At 46.0% G+C, this 20573-nt stretch overlaps 1 protein-coding gene across 1 annotated transcript in view; it reads right to left on the reverse strand.

Annotated features, from left to right (window-relative positions):
- Positions 1-20573, reverse strand: part of PAIP2B (poly(A) binding protein interacting protein 2B) — a 40809-nt gene that overhangs the window by 11648 nt on the left and 8588 nt on the right. The window contains exon 2 of the mRNA XM_061583665.1: positions 405-568. Within this exon, the coding sequence (XP_061439649.1) occupies positions 405-560 (156 nt within the window). The 5' untranslated portion in view covers positions 561-568. The remainder of the gene's footprint in view (positions 1-404; positions 569-20573) is intronic.

The following is a 20573-nucleotide window of genomic DNA, read 5'->3' on the forward strand; positions in this document are numbered from 1 at the left end:
GCGTCCAAGTAAGAGACACTTGCTCCAGGCTGTTTAATGGTTTTGTGGTAGAGGTGAGGCTGCCTCATGGCTCACACACTCTATACAGGGCATTAATGCTAGACTCGCTCAATGTCAAGACGAGGGCATCCATTAATCAGCACCCCAGCCGTGCAGAGTCTGCCCCATGCAGTGAGTGAGCACGGTGCACAGCCCAGGACGATACACATACCAGCCAAGCTGCACAGCTGTTTCATTTGTGATTGTATAACAGTGGGCCACACTTTATTGCCATTCAGTTAGCTTTAATCCCTGTAGGCTGCCTACAAGGCTCAGGTTAGAGGGTGGCCTATAAAATGTGTATGAATATATCAATAGGCTGACGGGAAGGTCAGCAGTCACAATGAGCCCCTTGGTTGCCTCACCTGTCGGTTGAAGTCCTCTTCATTCTCCATCCACATGTACTCAGCAAAGGGGTTGCTGTCCTTCTCATCATGCCCATTCACTACCTGGTCCTCCTTGGATTTTGCAGGGGTGGTTGCAGTCGTGGTTGTGTTTGCCACGTTGGAACCATTCATCATTATGGAATCTGAAAAGGGAACAAAAGTTAAAAATAGAAAAATGAGACACCATCAAAACTCAGAGGCTGGCGTAGCGCGCCGCTATTGAGAGCGCGCGCGAGAGAGAATTATCATGGTTTCCTAAGCATTCCCTACCAGAACTACTTTAGAGATTCAGAATTCCTGAAAACAGGGAAGAAGCAATTTGTCCTGTCCCTGCACAAAAGAAAAGAGAGGCAAGAGAAGAGAACCTCTGATGACATTTTGGAGGAGAAATAGATCCATAGTATTGATTTGGTTCTTTCACATGTTACACTGCAGTTCTGGCAGCGAAGTCCTTCCGTGAACTCCTGTCAGTCTGGAAGATGAGAGCCAGAGACGGACAATGCATAAGAAGGAGAGTCAGTTATTGCCCAATTTTAAGTATGTTTTCTCAAAAGTACTCCCATGGAACAGTACACAAAATCATATCCTGACTCCTTGTATTCTCTCCAGACGGTACAAAGGAGGAGATGCCCCTGCACCAGCCCATCTGTCCACACTTCAACCATGACAACTAACTTGGAAGAGACGCAGCCTATCATGCCCCAGCAACAGCCACCTCGAGCGCAGCTGCTGGCGCAGGCAATGACAAACAGCTTCGCTTAGTTGCAGAGTCAGCTGCCACAACTGAAGACTGAGATAAGAGCTCCCAGAGGCAGCAAAAAGTGAACAAGTCAGGCTGGCATCCTATGCATACTTAGGAAGGAGTGGACCCTGCTGAATTCAACGGGACGTTACCTCCAAACAAACATGCATAGGGACGGACTGTTAAGTCTATCTTGTGGCAAGATGAAACAGGTGGTGGTGATGGAGAGGATCTAAACATTCTGACGGAGCTTGAAAACCAAGGTTTGGGTTTATTACTGTCCCAGAGAGATATGGGATACAGCTCTCAATGTTGCACAGGAAGACTCACTGCCTCCCAAGGGCCTCCAAAGTGTCATGGTTGGGGAGAGATGCATCACTCTTATTTTAGGGATTTATATCCCCTTCTAAGAGATTCTTTCAAGGGGGGCATTAGATAAAACAAAAACACAGTAATGGTGCACACAATGAAATAAAAACAGACAAAAGCAACTACAATATACAAAGCAGTACAAAGGGAGAGAGGCAGGGAACTTCCGGGAAATTTTTTTAAAAAAGATCATCTGACAACAAAATGACAACATGATCCTCTCTAGAAAGAGAATCTCACTATCTGGAGCTGCCACAGAGAAGGCTCTCCCCTCTCCCTGCCTGCTTACAACTTGCTGTATCAGTGAGTGAATTGGCTCCTATGAGACAGGCAAGCCTTTGGGTGCCCTGATCCCAACCCAACCCAAGGCTTTAAAAAGTAACCACCAGCACTCATAATTGGGCCTGGAAACAGACTAGGAGCCAGCACAGCTGTTTAAGCACTGTTAAGCACTGGTGACTTGGACTCTCCGTTTTGTAGCTCTATTCTGAACCATCTTCAAAAGGCAGCCCAATGCACAGCCTTTCCCAACCTTTGGGTCCCCAGATATTGCTGGACTACATTTCCCACCATTCCTGACCACTGGCCATGCTGGCCGGGGCTGAAGGGAGTTGTAGTCTAACAACATCTGGGGACCCAAAGGTTGGGGAAGGCTGGCCTAGAGGTAACCAGAGCACAATGGATCAATTGAGACTAAACTGTCTCCGAATCAGAAAAAAAGGATCACAGTGAAGTCTGAGTCCCACCTCACACTAAGTTGGTCTTGACAGTAAGTGGGGACAGCAGGGAGACACGCAACCCAGTGTGCCTCATGGCTGTGGCGCTGGTGATGAACGCGGAATTGCACCCTATGTCTGTTAATTGGGTAGCCGAGGGAAGGGAGGAGCCATCCAAACACATATTATTATTTCAGGGTTAGAAATTATGTGAAAACCAGACCCAGCTCAGACATATAAAGGCCCTTGTGTTGAAGGGGAAAGGGTTTGATTGTGAAATACAAAATATTCAAACTTGAAATATTTCATGAAGGCTTTTCCCAATTACTTTTCAGTAATTGGGCAGAAAATTTTCTAGTACATTTTTATGCAGAAAATCTCCAGTTTCATAAGTTCAAGGGTGGATGGGTGCCAATTTCAAATACACCACTAGGCAAGCATGACACTTTCAGAATTTTCACCTTTCTTCGCTAAACACAAATAAAACATACATGCTTCATTAGATCACTCATGAGGGCATGAGAATTTTTTTAACGTAAACTGAACATTTCCCAATACAAACTATCCTAATTTGCATAGGAAAATTTTCCAATTCAATTTCCCCCCTGGTAAACCCACACCACTGATTTTTATTTTTATCTGCAGGATATCAGGGGGGGGGAGTGCAAACACACACATTTTCCAAACACTGACATTAATCCTTCTATCCAAAGATCCTTAGAGGAGCCTCCAGTATTTATAACTAAAGCCCTCCCCCCAGCTCCCAGAGGGTCACTTCCGCCGCCAGTAGAAGGGCGTCATTCAGCATGAAAAGGATTTTTCTGCAAGGCCATGTCTATCAAATCCTGGACCAAAAAAATTCAGCATATTCAGCTAGATAGCACCAAGGAGCAACCCAGCATCTCAGCACTGCCACAGCCTGGGAAGCTTTCGTCTGGAGGTCCCTGCTCAGCCACGAAGTCTCTTGGCCCAGTTCTCACCGAGATGGACAACTTACATCTGCATCTGGAGTGCTGCTGGGAGCTCATACAACTAAATGTTTCCCTAATGAAAATCTCTACACGCAAGAAAACTCAAAAGGGAGGAGGGCTGTACTGTAGCCTTCTCCCTGGCACGCTAGTTCTCTATATGCAGGGAGCTGTTTTGTACAGAGGAAGCATTCCACCTTGAGAGTTCGTACCTACAGTTTGATGTGGCACAGGGTAGACCATCAGAGGGAGATTTGGGCATCTGAGTGCAAGCTGCATCTGTCAGAGCTCAGAGTATCAGCTACAAATACATCCTTCCTGAGGCCCATGCAAGGAATTCCAGTGTTTTAATCTTTTGCACTTGGGTCCCTTGTGGCTTACTCTGGCTTTTATACTGTGTTTATGTATATGGCTATTGTTCATGTATTTTGCTTTGTAAATTAATTTGATTTTTTTATTGTACCTTGTGTATTCTATTGTAAACCACTTTGAGAGCTTTCAGACAGTAAGCGGTCTATAAATGGAAATATAAATACAAATAAATATAAATAAACTTCTGTTTCTTATCTTACAACAGCAACACTGGCAACTTGCACTGGCAATGACTGGGGCAACTGCTGCAAGACGCCCTGCATAGTACAGAAACACCAGACCCACCAGAACTGAAGACCAAAGCCCTTCTTTCCAAACCTGTCAGGCAAGCAAAAGAGTCACACAGCAAAGAATACTGCCCTACACAAATTCAAACTGTGGGGGCCACAGAGACTGAGCCCTATCCAAGGGGAAAGTATTATGCAAAGTAGTACAAAGACTAGATTTTGTCGTCCTCCCCCCCCCCATTTGCAACATGGCACCTGGCTTTCTCTAGCATGGAAACTAAACAATACTTTTTATTAATAGCATTTATTCATATTAAGCATCTGCAAGACAGACCAAACTCCCAATGGATTGTTTGGGTGAAGTGAGAGCTTGGCAGTGAAGACCACACAGGGCACAGGAAGCTGCGGAAGAACGACAACACTGGAGAGAACAACCTTCAGGCACAGCCACCTCCCAGCTGAAATGCTTCAACCCCCCCCCCCACTTGAGCATCATCATCATCGGGGGTATTCTCTGGTGGGGACAAGGAGGAGATGAACTGTAACTGGGCTTCGACCTGGGAGAACTGGATTCAACACAGGAAGGTGCCTTATATGGAGTCAGATCACTGGTCCACCTAGCTCAGTACTGTCTGCACTGACTGGCAGCTACTCTCCAGGGCTTCAGGGAGGATTCCCTCCCAGCCCTGCCTGGAGGAGCCCGGGATTGAACCTGGGACCTTCTGCATGCAAAGCAGATGCTCTGCCACTGAGCTACAGGCCCTTCTCCAAATTCAAGTCCCCCTCTCTGCTACAGATGCCTGGGAACATCATGTTCTTCCAGCCTCAATCGCCCATCCTTAAAATGGGAAGGCAGCAGTATACAGGAAAGGGGTGTTGCAAAGGTGTACACACAGAACCACATGATGAGCGCTTCAAAATTAAACAAGGAGAAACCCACAAAAATAGGTAGATAGGTTGTCCCTTTTTTTTTTTGCAATACCTCTCTGACCCCTTTCCACGCCACTACCCAAAAGCACCGTCAGGACCTTATAGGGAGGGTGGGTACGGCTGGAGCTTTAATCTCAGGGCATGTTCCAGCAGCCTCCCACTGCCTCAACGCCTGCTAAGAGCGCAAACTCTGCAGATGTGCACTCAAAGCCACTCTTTTCTAGCCAAAGTACATGAGGCCTGATCTCCCCTTACCTGCACAGGATACCTATAAGCATCCGAATAAGAGCTAGTAAGCTATGCTATGAATTCCACATGGCTTTCTTAAAGGATACACTTGGACTGTTCAAAGTGAGTAAGTCCCAATTCCATGTGTAATCATCAGAGGGGCACTTTGCACTGGCTGTCCATCTTCAAAAGATCCAAAGTTATTTTTGCTGGGGATTCAACAGATTGACACTGATGTCACTGTTATAGAGCTGATCTGTGATCTGTGGCTGGACTTGGCTGTGCCAGCACCCTGAACCAAAATGCTAGCCTGAGCGACTGTCATTGTGGTCTCAAGGGGCTTAGCAACAGTGAGCAAAAAACCACAGAGTTCCGTTTTTCTCTATACGGATGCCAGTGCACGTGCAATTTGGCAGCAAGAGGAAGGCAGGGGAGGGGAAGATTTTTAAGATGCTATGGTTCATTGCTTGGCATGGGAGGACTCTCTCATATACATACAGCTTATTTCTCTTGCTCTGCAGAGTAAAAGAGTAGTTTATGCAGTAAAACTGCAATGTCTATGAAGGCTGGGCTAGCAAACTCCAGGCGCTGGCAAAGAACTGCCAAGTCTCCTACCACAGCTAACTCAGCTTCTGAATGTGTTCAAAGCTCCATGTTCCAATGCAAATTGTGCCTATTTGTTTTAGCTGAAACTGCAGAGACAGAGCTCTGCTGGGCCATGTGCAGTTTGGTTCTGATGAACAGATATGTGTTCCCTCCTCAGATAACACTTCCAATAAAAACATTTTTGCAAGTGCCCATCAAGATGACAGTCACCTGGCCTGGCCTGTTTTGCCATGTCCTGTGCTGAAGGATAACACAGGCAGCCACGATGCCACCAAACCCAGACTGTTTAGACAGAATGATAAGAGAGACCAGCGGCTTTCAAACTACACTGTGGGGAATCCCGAAAATCTTCCAAAGCATCACAGGGGGTGCTCTGTGAGAAAATAAGAAAAGGCAGGCATATTTCCCGAAAGACCATTTCCAAACAGCTCCTTCTGACCTCACATTATGTGGGAAGATGGGTCTTGGTGGGCAATGTTTGAAGGCTCAGTCAACACAGGGTGATGGCGAAGTCCACAAAGTCTGCAGGGAAAGAGTGTTCCGTTAAATGATGCCCCAAAGCCTTTGCAATGTGGAGGCGTTGGCTGAAGAACTCCTAAGCAAGTCTACGCTGGAAGTGTCCCCCAGAAGACTGAAAGCATGGAGCCCATTACTTCCTTCCCCCCTTCATTTTTTGATTATTTATTTGTATTTACAGTGTGTAATTCTTTTAGAGCAAGGGCTTCTGGCTGTGCAATGGAACTTCCCCTCCCTCTCCTCTCCCTGTGCCCCCCAAAACCTGTTCTGGCAGTTCCCCCAACTCTCTGGAGCAGATTTGGGGAGGGTGTGGGGGTGCACAGGGAGATGAAGGGCAGTTCCACTGTGCAAACGGAAATCCTTACACTAACAGAACTGCTTCATTGGATACCACCCAATATCAAAACAAATAATTTTAATGGGTGATATACTCATAATATCAATTGCATCAGTATTCTTATGATTCCTGTACAAAATGAACAGTGTGCAGTTATTTTGAAACATCTCCACTGTATGAGCTTTTCCTTCCTGTAATTGTTTATAAATGATGGTTTCATTTAGTGCCATCATGTTCCAGGTTTTTCTCAGCTGTTGGTCAATTGTCGGAGCCACAGTACTTCTCTAAAATTCTGCCACTGCTTTAAAAGGGGTGGTGGTGTCCATAGTTCACTGGGGAGGTACTTGCCTTGCATGCACAGATCCCAAATGCAATTCTTCCCTGTCAGCTCTGGTTTAAGAGTACGTGCATCCACAGGTGCTACTAGGAGATTTCAGAGTTCCATGCTCTGAGGTTGCTGAGTTTGGCTAAGAGAATCTGTTTTCAATATCTGAGCTCTGCTCTGGAATAACAGAGAAAAATCATGCCTCTGCGCATATGGAGAGCAACAATCGCTATAAAGCATTATGCACGCATATTCAGACCAGAGATTACGTCAGAACACCCTTGACCCCTGATTCCAGTTTCTTTAGGAGTTCACGATGGTCTTCAAGCTGGCCGCTTCTGGCTAAAATTGTGGCTGACTAGGGTACCACTTCTCCAAGTAAAGCACATGAGCCCAGACACTCTTTCGGCTCAGCCTAGCTACACCCACTGTGAGATTTGCAGCGATTTCCTAAGCAACCAAAAGGCTTTCCCAGCCGTTTGCCAGGTGCTGAGCAACAAAAGCTAGGAGCTGGCAACAGGAGTTCCCACCATATGGGCTGTAAATCAGCCCAGCCTCGGCTGAGGCCCCAGAGAAGAGAGTCCCTGCAGAGCAGGAATTGGCAGGAGAAAGGGGACCACGTCACCTAGAGTGGCTGTGGAAAAACACCACGCGCCAAGGAGATAAATGACAAGAGACACCCCAAGAGGGAGCTGGCTGGCTTTCAGCCAAGGAGAGGAACTGTTCCTGGAACAGGGGAACTACACCCTCCCCTAAAACCTAGCAGCAGCAGCACTACCGCTTATCAAGCCTTGCACAGGGAAAGAGGTCATTCTAAGCAGACTTTGAAGAGGACTTCCCCAGTCAGCTCATGGTGGGAATCCAGAGGAACCTGGACACAAGTGGGATGCTTCCACCCCTAGACCACACAGAGAAGAAACTGCACCGCAGACTCAGCTGCCTGAAATCTGCACAACAGCTGGTGAGAGCTGGGAGAGATTGGGGAGGAGGGCGTAGGGAGTGTTCCATACTGAACTCGTTCAGGGTTAAGCCAGTGTCAGACATAGCTTCTATGCAGCTGAGGGAAAGTAGGGTGGAGAGGCCATCTGCAGCCAACAAGAACAGACCAATAAGAGAATCCGGCTGTTTTTATATGGTGCAGGCAGAACCAGATGATCTGCTCTGGCCTACTGGTGCAGAAAGGTTTTCAGCTGTGAAGAAGGAAGGAAGGAAGGAAGGAAGGAAGGAAGGAAGGAAGGAAGGAAGGAAGGAAGGAAGGAAGGAAGGAAGGAAGGAAGGAAGGAAGGAAGGAAGGAAGGAAGGAAGGAAGGAAGGAAGGAAGGAAGGAAGAATTGGGGAGGCAAAGGAGAGAAGTAGGCATGGACCTCCTTCTGCCTTGCATCACTAGACTGACCAGTTTAAAAGGTTTATGCACCACTGTTCAGAACAATCATCTCTAAGTGGTTTTCAACTACTAAAATACATAATAAGCAACCATTAAATAATAAAATGATTGAATCTGGTGATGAAGGTGGCCTGTTGCTCCCCCACACCCTCCACGTCCACCTCGCTTCACCCTCATGGGAAATGGAGGCCCTCGAGGGCCACTAAGTGACTGCCAACCCAAGCCTGGCACGATGCCCAGAAGGGAAGCCATCCAGCTACAGGGAGACTGAGGTGGCTTGCTGTTCTTCAGGTCTGAGGGATGGCTCCCGGAACCCTAAGGTACAGAGGGACATCAGCTTCATTCCCTAGATGTTTCAGAACTGCCCAAGTTGCTCTGTGGAGGGGTTGTTCCATTATGCAGTGGGCCTGCAGAGGTTCTTCCAGTTTCATGGGCAGCTGTTGGAGAAGGGTAGCTAGCCATGCCCTGGCCAAGGACGTACAGAGTTTGAACTTAAGGGGAAAACAGCCACCCCTCAAAGGGTTCAAAGCTTCCATTTGCCACAGCTGCACCTGGAAGATGCCAGCCTGATGTTTTTGTCAAATCTGTCCTTTTGCCTTGGTCTTTACATGCTTGCTCCATGGGGAAAATGAAACATTCATTTGCTAACAAGATACACTAAGATGGAAGCCCATAATAAAAAGACTCTCCATGCACCCCAGAGCAGGGCGACTAGATCCCTAGATTCCATAAATTTGCATGTACGCAAACAGTATTCAGCACTTTCCTTGACAGTTTTTTTTTAAAGCACAATTTTAGTCTTAAAGCTGTAAGAGCTCTGAAAATGTGCAGCTAACAGTTCCTACAATCTCAGAAAGAAGGCCAAGTAGGACTGCCCGTAGCCAAAAAGTAGGGATTCAGTGCATCCCCAATAGCTTCTTCTAATGTAAGTGAAGTAAGTTAAATGGGCATGAACTGGATCCTCTAGACCAGCCTTTCCCAACCTTTGGGTCCCCAGATGTTGCTGGACTACAACTCCCATCAGCCCCAGCTAGCATGGCCAAAGGTCGGGAATCATGGGGACTGTAGTCCAGCAACATCTGGGAACCAAAGGTTGGGAAAAGCTGCTCTAGAAAGACCCGAGTTCGGACTTGCATGCAAAATCTCAGCACAGAGCCCATACCTTGCTCTCAAGGGGTCATTTACAAATCTGGGTCCCAAATTCACAGGCGCTTAGCACACTAGTTCATAGGCACAGGATACTTCCTGAGCCTCCAAGAACATGGACATCTCACAATCTTCCAGAAGGGCCTTTAAAAGGGGGAGGGGGCTCAGCAGGTGACCAAGGGGCTTAAATATTCCTGCATTTTTATAAGGTGCCTTGGAAATTTGAGAGACAGAGAACTCTTTGGTGATTGAAATGCAGCCAACGTCAGCACACAAAACCTTCTAATTAAAGAGAGCACCAAGGCGTGAGTTGTATGGCTGCTCAGTTAACAGCATGATGTGCGTGGCACCACTTCTGAAGAGGGCTGGAAGGCATGAGACCACTCTATGGACATCCAGGAGGCACAGATGCAGAGGCAGGCTGGGCAGCTGGCAGTGACAGCCGGCCACAGGGCAAGGGCAGGCAGTTCAGCCCTTGCCCCTCCAAGACACGGACAGAGGGGTAGTTTAAGTTAAGTTAAAACACAGAGCTCCAGCACAGTGTCTGAATACGCCCCAGGACTTGTAAAAGTGGGCAGCTGCTCTTCCTGTCTGGCCACTGGGTGCTTCCACTACTAGCACCTTCCAAGTAAAGTTACCGGTCCACACAGAACTACACTAGTTATTTATGGTGTGCTGCCATTGATATGTTCCATGGTTACTCTGTCCATAGTTTACTTGTCACAGATCTGATTTTATTGTCTGTTATGGTTTTACTGCTGTACATAGCTTTGGTATCTCTCTGACATGAAAAGTGGTAAACAAGTTCTTTTAATAAAATTAATTAATTTTACTTATTTATTATTTGATTCATATCCGGCCCTTCCTCCCAGCAGGAGCCCAGAGAAATAATTTTCTGCTTAGTTACCCAGAACAAATTCTGAACTTGCCCCAGGCAACCAAGTTCAATAAGCTTCCTTCTTCAGCTGTACCTCCCCCCCACCCCGGCATTTTCATCACTCTGAAGGCAAACACACAGGAGCCAACAGACCCCTTGTGACATTTCCCACATGCTGGGATTCTGATGTCAACAGAACGGATTGCAGTGGTGGCGCAAAGCTGAGCAGCTGGAATGGGTCTGGGATACTGCTGCGGTCCCTGGGGAGGAATAAGAGCTGTCCTTTGGAAGGGCCAAGCTGAGGTGCCTTTTGTAAATGATCAGCTAGCCAACAAACTGAGTGATTCTCAAAGCTATTTATAGAAGCTGAAGCAGGCACCCAGTCCCAGGTGGCCTCTTCTCTCACCTCACCCTTGACATTTCCGGCTCAAACAGCTCTTTGCCAAAACCCTGGCTTTGGGAAACACCACGCTGGTGGAGAATGGAGGCAGACAACCTCCCCACCAGGAACTTTTACTCAGCCTTGAAAACAAGCCCACTAAGTTTCTAGTCCACAAAAATCACCAATTAACCAGCCTGTCCATTTGTGCTTATATTAGTCATTTGTGTTACTCGGGTGTCACCCTAACCTTGGAATCAAAAGAAGCCGCTTTTGTGAAGCCCCTCTGCCATGGCAAGGGATTAGGGAAGCAAAAGGAGAGGGTGGACAGCATTTCCAGGGGGTGGGAAGGGTCAACCTGTATAATTCTTTGCCCCTTCCTCTAACTGGCAGGAACAGAATTGTGCAAGGGATGCGCTGTTTATACAGGTGGCAGAATCCAACTTCGCAGTTCTGGGTACATAATACCCTGGCTTCAGACAGAGCATTCACCCACAGCAAGCTAGATGGGATTAATCATAAAACCGAAACAGCAAAATGATGTAAGCCATGTAAATTAATACATGCAAACTTTCCATCATATGCCCATGCTCTACTTGTATTGGTACACTTATACACAACAAGTCTGAGAATAAACTGCACGCTTGAGGTTTTATAGTAATTTGGAATTCCCTGATAAGGAGCAGCACGACGGCAGGACACTGACAACAGGCCTCAGTTTGCCACTGCAAACATGCCAGCCATGGATTGTGTGGCCTGAAAAGAGCCAATGAGCCCCCTGCTCCTATGGTGGACAATAAGAAACAGGGAGCTTAATCAGCAATCAATGTATGGAATACAGGAAGCTGCCCTATGGCAAGTCAGGCAATTGGTCCATCTAGCTGAGTTCTGTCTACGCTAACTAGCGGCAGCTCTCCAGGGTGTCAGACTGGAGACATCCCCACTGGGAATTGAACCTGGGACCTTCTGCATGTAAAACAGACACTCGTCCACTGAGCAAAAAACAGAGTACTGTCAGAGAAAAGAAATGCATTTCACAGGCCAAGCACATTTCTTTTTCAAGCACAGTCCCACAGTCATAAGGTCTAAAAGCTTGATGTAAAACTATAGTGTTTTTTCTTGGCATCCATTGGGACAGAGACTGTAAGTTGTAGTCGATAAAGACATTAGATGTGAACCAGATTCAAACACGCCTGCTCAGCTGTGAACTCTCTGCTGATTGCTGGATTAGTCATGAGCTCTTAGACTCAGCTTTCCCCATCTATAAAATAGGATTGTTAAAATTCAGAATACACAGTAGGCCAGTTGTCTGTATATCAGGATTTTAAACTTTCAGTAAACAAGTTTTGATAAATATTTGCCAGGACTTTCATCACCAGTCCAAAACCATGGGGCCAAACAGTATTTATCTGACCACATGGGCTTGGACGTGGAAAGGTTTGCCTCTCAAACACTATGTATATGGCAGAAAGACTGTCAAAGAGGCTTCCCTGCTCAGCTAATTCCTCCTCGCCCTTCCCATTTCATCTCCTTCCCTCCCATTTCCAAAAACTCCTTTGACCAAAAACGGCACCTGTTTAAAGTAGACCATCCCAGCATCCTGAATATGCTGCTCACCCATCAACGAAGCACAGGCTCGCAGCTTCACCAGATGGCCAAACCAGCAGTGTTTGCAAAATATTTAGGCTGCCACACAATTAGATCCCATTTCAGTCTCAGAATCGGATGCTAATCCCCGAGTAGCTTCTTAATCAGCTTTGAGCAGTAACCAACCGAGTTGGGAACCTTCAAGTAAGTATACCAAACAAGGGGGAGACTCCCACACTAACGGGGAAGGCACACATTTGCATTTAGTGTCCTTATAGCTAGGGTTAGATCCCAGCCCCAAACACACCATGTTCACAACCAACCTCTGACATCAACATTCGCTGGTCTTTAACAAGTATCAAAACCCTGTAATATCCCTGAGTTAGCTATTTTTCTTAAGCTCCTATTTCTAAAAAAAAAAAAAACTCAAGTCATACAGCGATTAATTTTAGTATGTTTTAAACAAGACAATATTAGAAAACAATATAAGCAATTTCACAGTAGCCCTAGCCACATGACCCTTGGAGGGTAATTTGTATCAGAGTTTCCTCTATGAAAAGTTGTAAACCCTCAAACTTTGGTAAGTTTGCTCCTTATCAGAAAAGGTCAGTCAGCAGCAAAGTTCCAACACAAACTATCCATAGATTTGGACCATATTCATGGCTGCTATAGATAATAATGTTCATGTTACATTAGAAGTCAGGAGCCCTTCTCCCCCGATAAAATACTGAGGGAGAGGAAAATATGACATTGCATATGATTATTGGTGTTTGGTATGAGGAAGAATGCTCTACATATTTATATGTAGTTTTTTTCCATAGGAGGACATTTTAAATTTTTTGTTTGATACGTTTATAATGTATTTTTTTAAAGTTTCCAACAAAAATGTTGTAAAATGCAATGTGATTGTTAAACTCTCTTCTAACAGAAGAGGCATCATCCCAACATCAGTTGGACAGTGGCATCTGCAGATTCCTACTTAAGAAAAAGAAAATTGCAAGTGGATTTTTTTTTTAAAAGCATTAATAAGCCACCCTTCAGCATATGCTTACAGGGTGACGTATAGTTAAAAGAACACAGAACTACTTGTATAGGACAAACAGGAGGAGAGAAGACTGCAAATGCTTGGGAAAATAAGCTAAACGTCAGACAGATCTCAATGCACAGTAAGTGTTAAGCCAACACACAAACACAGCAATAGGGAAGGGAAGAATCAATTCCACAATGACAACATATAAAGACAGACAGGGCGTTTACTGCCTAGGCCAGCAGTTCCCAAAGTGTAGTGCATGGACAGCAAGCTTCATTCAGGTAGCATGTAGCAGAAAGTACAAAAAAACCACGTTAGCATCTAGCACAGTACACTACAACAGATAAAACAGGCAGAGAAATCAGTAAGTGGTCTGCCAAGATCCCTAGCAATTTTCAAGAGGTCTTGAAGGAAAAAGTTTGGGATCTGCTGGCTAGACAACCAGGCTTGATTTCAAGGTAACAGGAGTTAACAAACCAAATGTGAATTAACCATGTGCTTTGGACGGGCACGGAGATGGTCATGTGCATTATCCTTTGCTGGACCAGATGGGAAGTTCACCTACTGCACAGGATCCCACTCCCAACAGTGGCCAGCTGGAGGCTTTTGGGAAGTTCACTGACTGGGCATGAAGACAACAGCCCAGCCCAGCCACTGTCCTCAGCACTTGGCATTCAGGTATGGCTGTGAATTCCCTACGTAGGTTATGTATTGTGTCAAGAGAAGTGCATATGTCTGTACCCTACTGCCAAACAATTTCATTAAGTACAGTAGGGCCCCGCTAATATGGCGGGTTAGGGACCAGGTCCCCACCGTAAAGCGGAAATTGCCATAAAGTGGGGCCCCATAGACTATAATGGGCTGCGTCGTGCGAAAATGACGTCAAAATGGCGCGCGACGGAAAAAACTCACCGTATTAGCAGAACTAGCGCTGTAAGTGCGGGGCCTTTCCCTAATTGAAAAGTGCCGCATGAACGAAGCGCCATAAAACGGAATGCCATAAAGCCCTACTGTAACTCAGAGTCCCATCTTATGAGAAAAAAAATAACTGCTCTTCTCTCTACACTCTTCACTCTTCCATAACCCTCTAATCAGGCCTCCTCCCATTTTACTCTTCTCCTTCCCCCCCCAAAAAAAATTAAAAAGTCCCAAACATTTCCACTGTTTCTCAATAAGGAAGATGCTCTAACTATTGAAGGTTGTGCCTGCCGTTTTCCATGGCTTCTCCGGTTCTATCATTGCTTTTATGAGATGGGACCATATATGTGGCACCTCAAGTAACAGCACTGGACACATTTGTCAGAAAGTCCTCTTGCCCAAGCCACACAGAGAATGAAGGGGTGCTGAGCAAGGGCAGAGCAGGAAACAGCACTGGGGATGCGGCTCATTGTTCCTGAGAGTCAGGCAGCTGCAGGGACATCCCTAACATAACCTCATTCCAAGTACAGTGTTCAGTTGTCAACACCAAGGCTGGATCTTTGACAAGTTGGAAGTGATGCAAGACAGAGTTACAAAGACAACAAACAGCCAAAAAAGAGAAGAGGAAAAGGGTAGAGAGGCTGGATGCCTTTAAGGACAGAGAGATCACTGGGCAGCCAGGAGCAAAGAGGGAGAGGCCCCATCTGCACATTACATGTAAAGCAGTATCATACCACTTTAACACCCCCAAAGAATCCTAGGAACAGTAGTTTGTTAAGGGTGCTGAGTGTTAGGAGAGCCCCTATTCCTCTCACAAAGCTAGGGATGTAACATCTGCAGAAATTTTGAAGCCATGGAAAAAACAGAAATTTTTGGAAAAATTGAAAAAATGCAGTATTAGCTCTTTTTACAGATTGAAAGTCACTTTGTTACTTTAGGAACATCAAATGTAATTATGTACAAGTTGGTTTGGCATAAAATGATCACATTTGGTATATTGAAAGTACATTTTATTCAAACAATTATTACAAATTGAATTTACTCTTTAAAAATTTTACTTTTTTTTGTAACAAATAGATCTACAAGATCCTGAACCGTAAGGAACCTCTTTCATTTTGCCATTTTATGAGCAGGCAAAAAACTATTTAAAAAAACAGAAGAAACCATCAACATTAATAATAATAAAGAAAATTATTTATGTCTCCACTAGTCCTCCACAGTGTCAAGCAGACATAAAGCATCCATTCCCATAAAAAGAACTGAGAAAAAGGGGGACCAAGATTCAATGAAACATTTTATTCATCATGCTAAAATAAAACATTCCATAATCCATTTTGTCATTTCCCCCCCAATTTTCGGGAAAAAAGGCTTTGGAAAAAATGGGAAAAAACCATCCCCCGCCCCCAAATTTTCCCAGTTTTTTTCCTGGGCCTAAACATCTCTACACAAAGCTACAACTCCCACAGTGGTTTAAGACTCAGTCCCTCTTCTCAGGGAGCTCTGGGCACTGTCACTCCATGAAGTGAATAGAGGGTCTCCTAAAAGTTCTGAGCACCCCCCCCACACACACACACACTTTAGAATGTAAATCTCTCTTGCAAGATACACAGTGTAATCTCCACCTCCAGGGTACCAACTCACAGGCCACTTGCACCAGATCCTACCCTGCTCATGTACAGGACTGAGGATGCCTCTTGGTCTATGTTCCATGTGACCTGTGATGTGGGGAACTGCCTGTTTAATTCTACCACTATTGATCTCACAGAACTTCCCATGAATAAAGAAGTCTACCATCACTACTCTACGACAATGGCAGGTTGCGGCTGTGCCCAAGTGACAGACTGGGTACCAAGGTCTGTCTCTCTGTCTCTGTCTCTGTCTCTGTCTCTGTCTCTGTCTTTGTGAGTGAGTGAGTGAGTGAGTGAGTGAGTGAGTGAGTGAGTGAGTGAGTGAGTGAGTGAGTGAGTGAGTGAGTGAGTGAGTGAGTGAGTGAGTGAGTGAGTGAGTGAGTGAGTACAGAGATGTGAAAATGGAAAGCCTTCAAGTCGATTCCGACTTATGGGCGACCCTATGAACGGGGTTTTCATGGTCAGTGGTATTCAGAGGTGGTTTTACCATTGCCTTCCTCTGAGGCTGAGAGGCAGTGACTGGCCCAAGGTCACCCAGTGAGCTTCACATCTCTTAATTCAGTACAAAAGAATAATCTGTTTTTATGTTTTTGGAGCTCAAAGCACAGTCCTCCAATTGCTCCTGTTTGCAAGCCATAATGAACCACCAACATACTCATCATTACGATGGATAGTGTGTGTATTTGCGTGCAGCAGAGCATTTATTCATTGTAAGGACATTTGCAAAGTGTGTATGTGCTGCATCTCTGCACACCAAGACACTCACCCCCTCTTGAGAGGTCACTCTATTCACTACCTCTGGGATGGAGGGCAGGCAACATCCCCACCACAACAATGCTCCCACCAGCACTTCAGTTTCTCTAGAGGAGTAAACGGCGGATATGCTCTTTCTACAAGAAAGAATGTCGAGAGGCGTCTAGGACACCATTAAGATGAAACCAGCTTCCAATGACAACTAAGCTTTTGCACTCCCTTGGGTTCAATTTTTTGGTCATTCTAGAATGTGATGTAATGTGCAGAACTGGCTTAACCTCTACTACTGCTTCTTAGACTATGCATACCTTACAATTCTTACTCCTCTCACCCACACAACCCCCTTGGCAGGTTAGTTAGGTTCAAAGAGGGCAACTTGCTAAAACCCATATACATGCTAAAGCATGCTGTATGCTCCTCAGGGCAGGGGTTGCCCTAATTTGTCTATTAGTCAGTAAACCACCATGGACATATAAAGAAACAACTATTATTAATTTTTGTTCACCAAAATGTAAAAGTGATTTACATTAACAGTAATAAGATAAGACACAGAGTAATCCAACAAATCCTATTAACCCCACTTTAAAACATGAGCACAAGAGAGGCCATGGGCACAGTTACCCTGCCAATTAAGGATCAAAGGTCTGGGTAAATAAAAAATACTATGTAACACTTTCACACGCATGTCTCAAGAAGACCACATCTGCTTCTGTAGGCTGCAATGCTTTAAGCTCTCACACAATCAGAAGTGTTTTATCAAGAACCAGGACAGTAAGGAAAGGAAACAGGTTATGGCTATGAGCCATGGTGGCTATGCTGTGCCTCCACTGTGGGCGGCAGTATGCCTCTGTATATCATTTGCTGGGAATCGCAGGTGTGCAGAGCACTGTTGTGCTCAGATTCTGCTTGTGGGCTTCCCAGAAGGAAGGTCACTGTAACAACAGGGTGCTGGATTAGATGGGCCCTGTTGGCCTGATGCAGCAGCCAGGCTTTCCTTGTTCTTTGGGACAGAAGACAGAGTCTTCACTTGCAACGACTCACAGGCAGCGTGCATTATAGGCCTGGCCTGGCTGTTATGAGGCAAGCAGAGAAATATTCAAGAGCAACAACAGCCTTGCACAAAGCAACTTCACAGCATTCTTGACCTCTGGTTTGATTCTGCCATCATAGAGGCAATAGTACTGGCAGACACCACAAACAGCAGGTCAGTGAGGTGGGCAACAGCTCACAGGACCAAAGGTCTGCGACTGGGCTAACCACTATACATTTAATAGAGTGATGGAGAATCTGCAGCTCTCAAAACATTGTTGGACTCCAATTCCCACCAGCTTCAGGCAGGACAGCCATCATCAGACCCATGACCCAGGCAGTAAATGTAAATGTACTGCCTTCAAGTCGATTCCAACGTATGGCGACCCTATGAATAGGGTTTTCCTGAGGCTGAGAGGCAGTGACTGGCCCAAGGTCACCCAGTGAGCTTCATGGCTGTGTGGGGATTCGAACCCTGTTTTCCCAGGTTGTAGTCCAACACTCTAGCCACTACAGCACACTGGGATGATTGAAACTGTAGTCCAACACCGCCTTGATGGCCACAGGTTCCTCACCCCTGGTTTAATGAAACACTATTGCCCTCATGAAACTGATGTGAAACCCAACACAGCTCTGCATTCAGAGCACCTTCTGGAATGGAGTACAAATCCCAAAGGGGAAGTAGCATCACTCTGTTGTAGCAAAAACCACCAAGCCCTCTAACTGTTCAAAGATTAATACACCTGTTGTGGCAGGTGCTTACATGGGCCCACTCTGACAGATGCATGAAAAGGTCACCTCAGTAGGGAAATAGCATTTAAGGTGTTGGACTACGACCTGGGAGGCCAGGGTTCGAATCCCCACATAGCCATGAAGCTCACTGGGTGACCTTGGGACAGTCACTGCCTCTCAGCCTCATGAAAACCCTATTCATAGGGTCGCCATAAGTCAGAATTGATTTGAAGGCAGTACATTACATTACATCCAAACAGAAAGGAGTTTGTGGTTTGGGACCCAGAAAGGCAGGAGATGGGAGGCAACACAACTTATTTCTATGGGGGAAGGCACAAATAAAGACATGACCAACCAGAGGAAACTGATCTGCAGTTTTAGGAGAGAGGAGTAGTTCACTGGCAGACCATTTGATTTGCATGCAAAAGGACCCAGGTTCAATCCCCAGCAGCATCTCTAGGTAGGGCTGGGAGAGACTTCTGTCTGAAACCCTTGGGAGCTGCGGTTTCCAGCAACTGGTATTTGGAAGCACACCGCTTCCACCTATGGAGGCAGAGTAGTCATCATGGCTAGTAGCCACTGGCAGCTTTTTCCTCCATGAATTTGTCTAATGCTTTGTTAAAGCCATTCAAGTTGGTGGCCATCACTGCCTCTTCTGGGAGTTAATTCCATAGCTTAACTATGCGCTGCGCGAAGGACTTTCTTGTGTCTGTCCTGAATCTTCCAGCATTCAGCCTCATTGGGTGTCCATGAGTTCTAGCGTTATGAGAGGGAGAAAAACTTCTCTCTCTCCACTTTCTCCATGCCATGCATGATTTCATACACCTCTTTCATGTCACCTCTTACTTGCTGCCTTTTCTCTAAACTAAAAAGGCCCAAATCTAACTTGGTGTAAGGCAGCCAAGCATAGGAAGCCATCAGCCACTGATGATAGACTAGACATTTATATGATCTTTGTTGGTGTACTAATGTGGGACAATAACCATCTGAAGCAGTACTTATACCAAGTCAAACCATCGGAGCTACTTCCCAATCCAGCTGCCTTGGAATACATGGCAAGTCCCCTCTCCCCCCCCCCATTCCCAGAACTGGGGCTTAGAGAAGCACCACATAATGCTGCAAGAGAATGATATCTGCATGCCAGTAGGACCCCATCCCACCCCTCCCCATGCCCAGCAGCAACTGGGCCAGGTGGCTGGAATGCACCGGCTGCCTCCATCACTTTCCTCAGCCTGGGAGAGAGAATTTGCAGAGTTCAGCCAAGGGAGATGCAGCTGCTTGCCGGGATGTTCCCGTAACAATATCCAACCATGTCGCTGCATGTTTTGCTGTGAAATCTGAAGAAGAGGCGGGGAATGAATCCTGGGGACATGCAAAGCCAAGGAACAGGTTGAGCTGCCTGTGTGGGGCTTAGGCATCAGTCAGAGGGAAGGCAGCCTAGACTGGCCCCAATTGGGAAGGTTACTGAGCTCAAGCAGCAGGGAAGCCAACCCGACATCCACACGTCTCCCCTTGCCTGCCCAAGCCATATTTCTTGACACTTCAGATGCCCAAGGCAAAATATCCAGCCATCTTATGGGAACCAACCTAGATGCCTACAAGAACTGCCATGCTTATTTAGATTTCGTGGCTACATTTTATTTTCATAAAGAGAACACATGTACAGCATTACTAAGCCTCACAGTGACTACAACTAATGCACCAGTGACCATACAGGGAAGTCCACAGGCCTCCAGGGACTGGCTGGAGCGAGCTTTAAAGTTCCCCGCACATTATAAAAATCCACACCTATCTCTCGTTGCCAATAGCAGGAAGGCAACAGGCCTAGAACAGCACCATCAACCACAGAGCATCTTTCAGAGAAACATCCAGAAAGAAAGACCTTGGAATCTAAGTCTCAAGAGTGGAGAAAGAATAGGGTGAGGGCAGGGCAAGGGGAAGCAAAGGCAGCCAGGGGCGAGTGCACTGGAGGAAATGTTCCCAGTGCTTTATGTTTCCTGCTTGTGGGCTGGGGGAGAGATTCCATTTCATAACATCATTAATAACAATTAATGGATGCCAATTGTAGACACAATATTAGGCAAGTTATTCGCTTTGTTTACTAAACATCACAGAAAAGGAACGTGCTGAATTACCTGGTGCCTTCCAGATGTTTTAGAATACAACTCCCATAAGCTCCAGCCAGCATGGCCAAGATGGGAGTTGTAGTCCACAACATGTGGAGGGCACCAAGTTGGCGAAGGCTGCCATCATAAAATTTTCCCGAAAACCCACATCACTGGATGAATGTGACCAAGTTACACAGGCATGCACACCAGTGAAATGAAGCTTGAATACCAAGAGCTTCTG

Source organism: Rhineura floridana, chromosome 9 (genome assembly GCF_030035675.1).
Source record: "Rhineura floridana isolate rRhiFlo1 chromosome 9, rRhiFlo1.hap2, whole genome shotgun sequence".
NCBI lineage: Eukaryota > Metazoa > Chordata > Lepidosauria > Squamata > Rhineuridae > Rhineura > Rhineura floridana.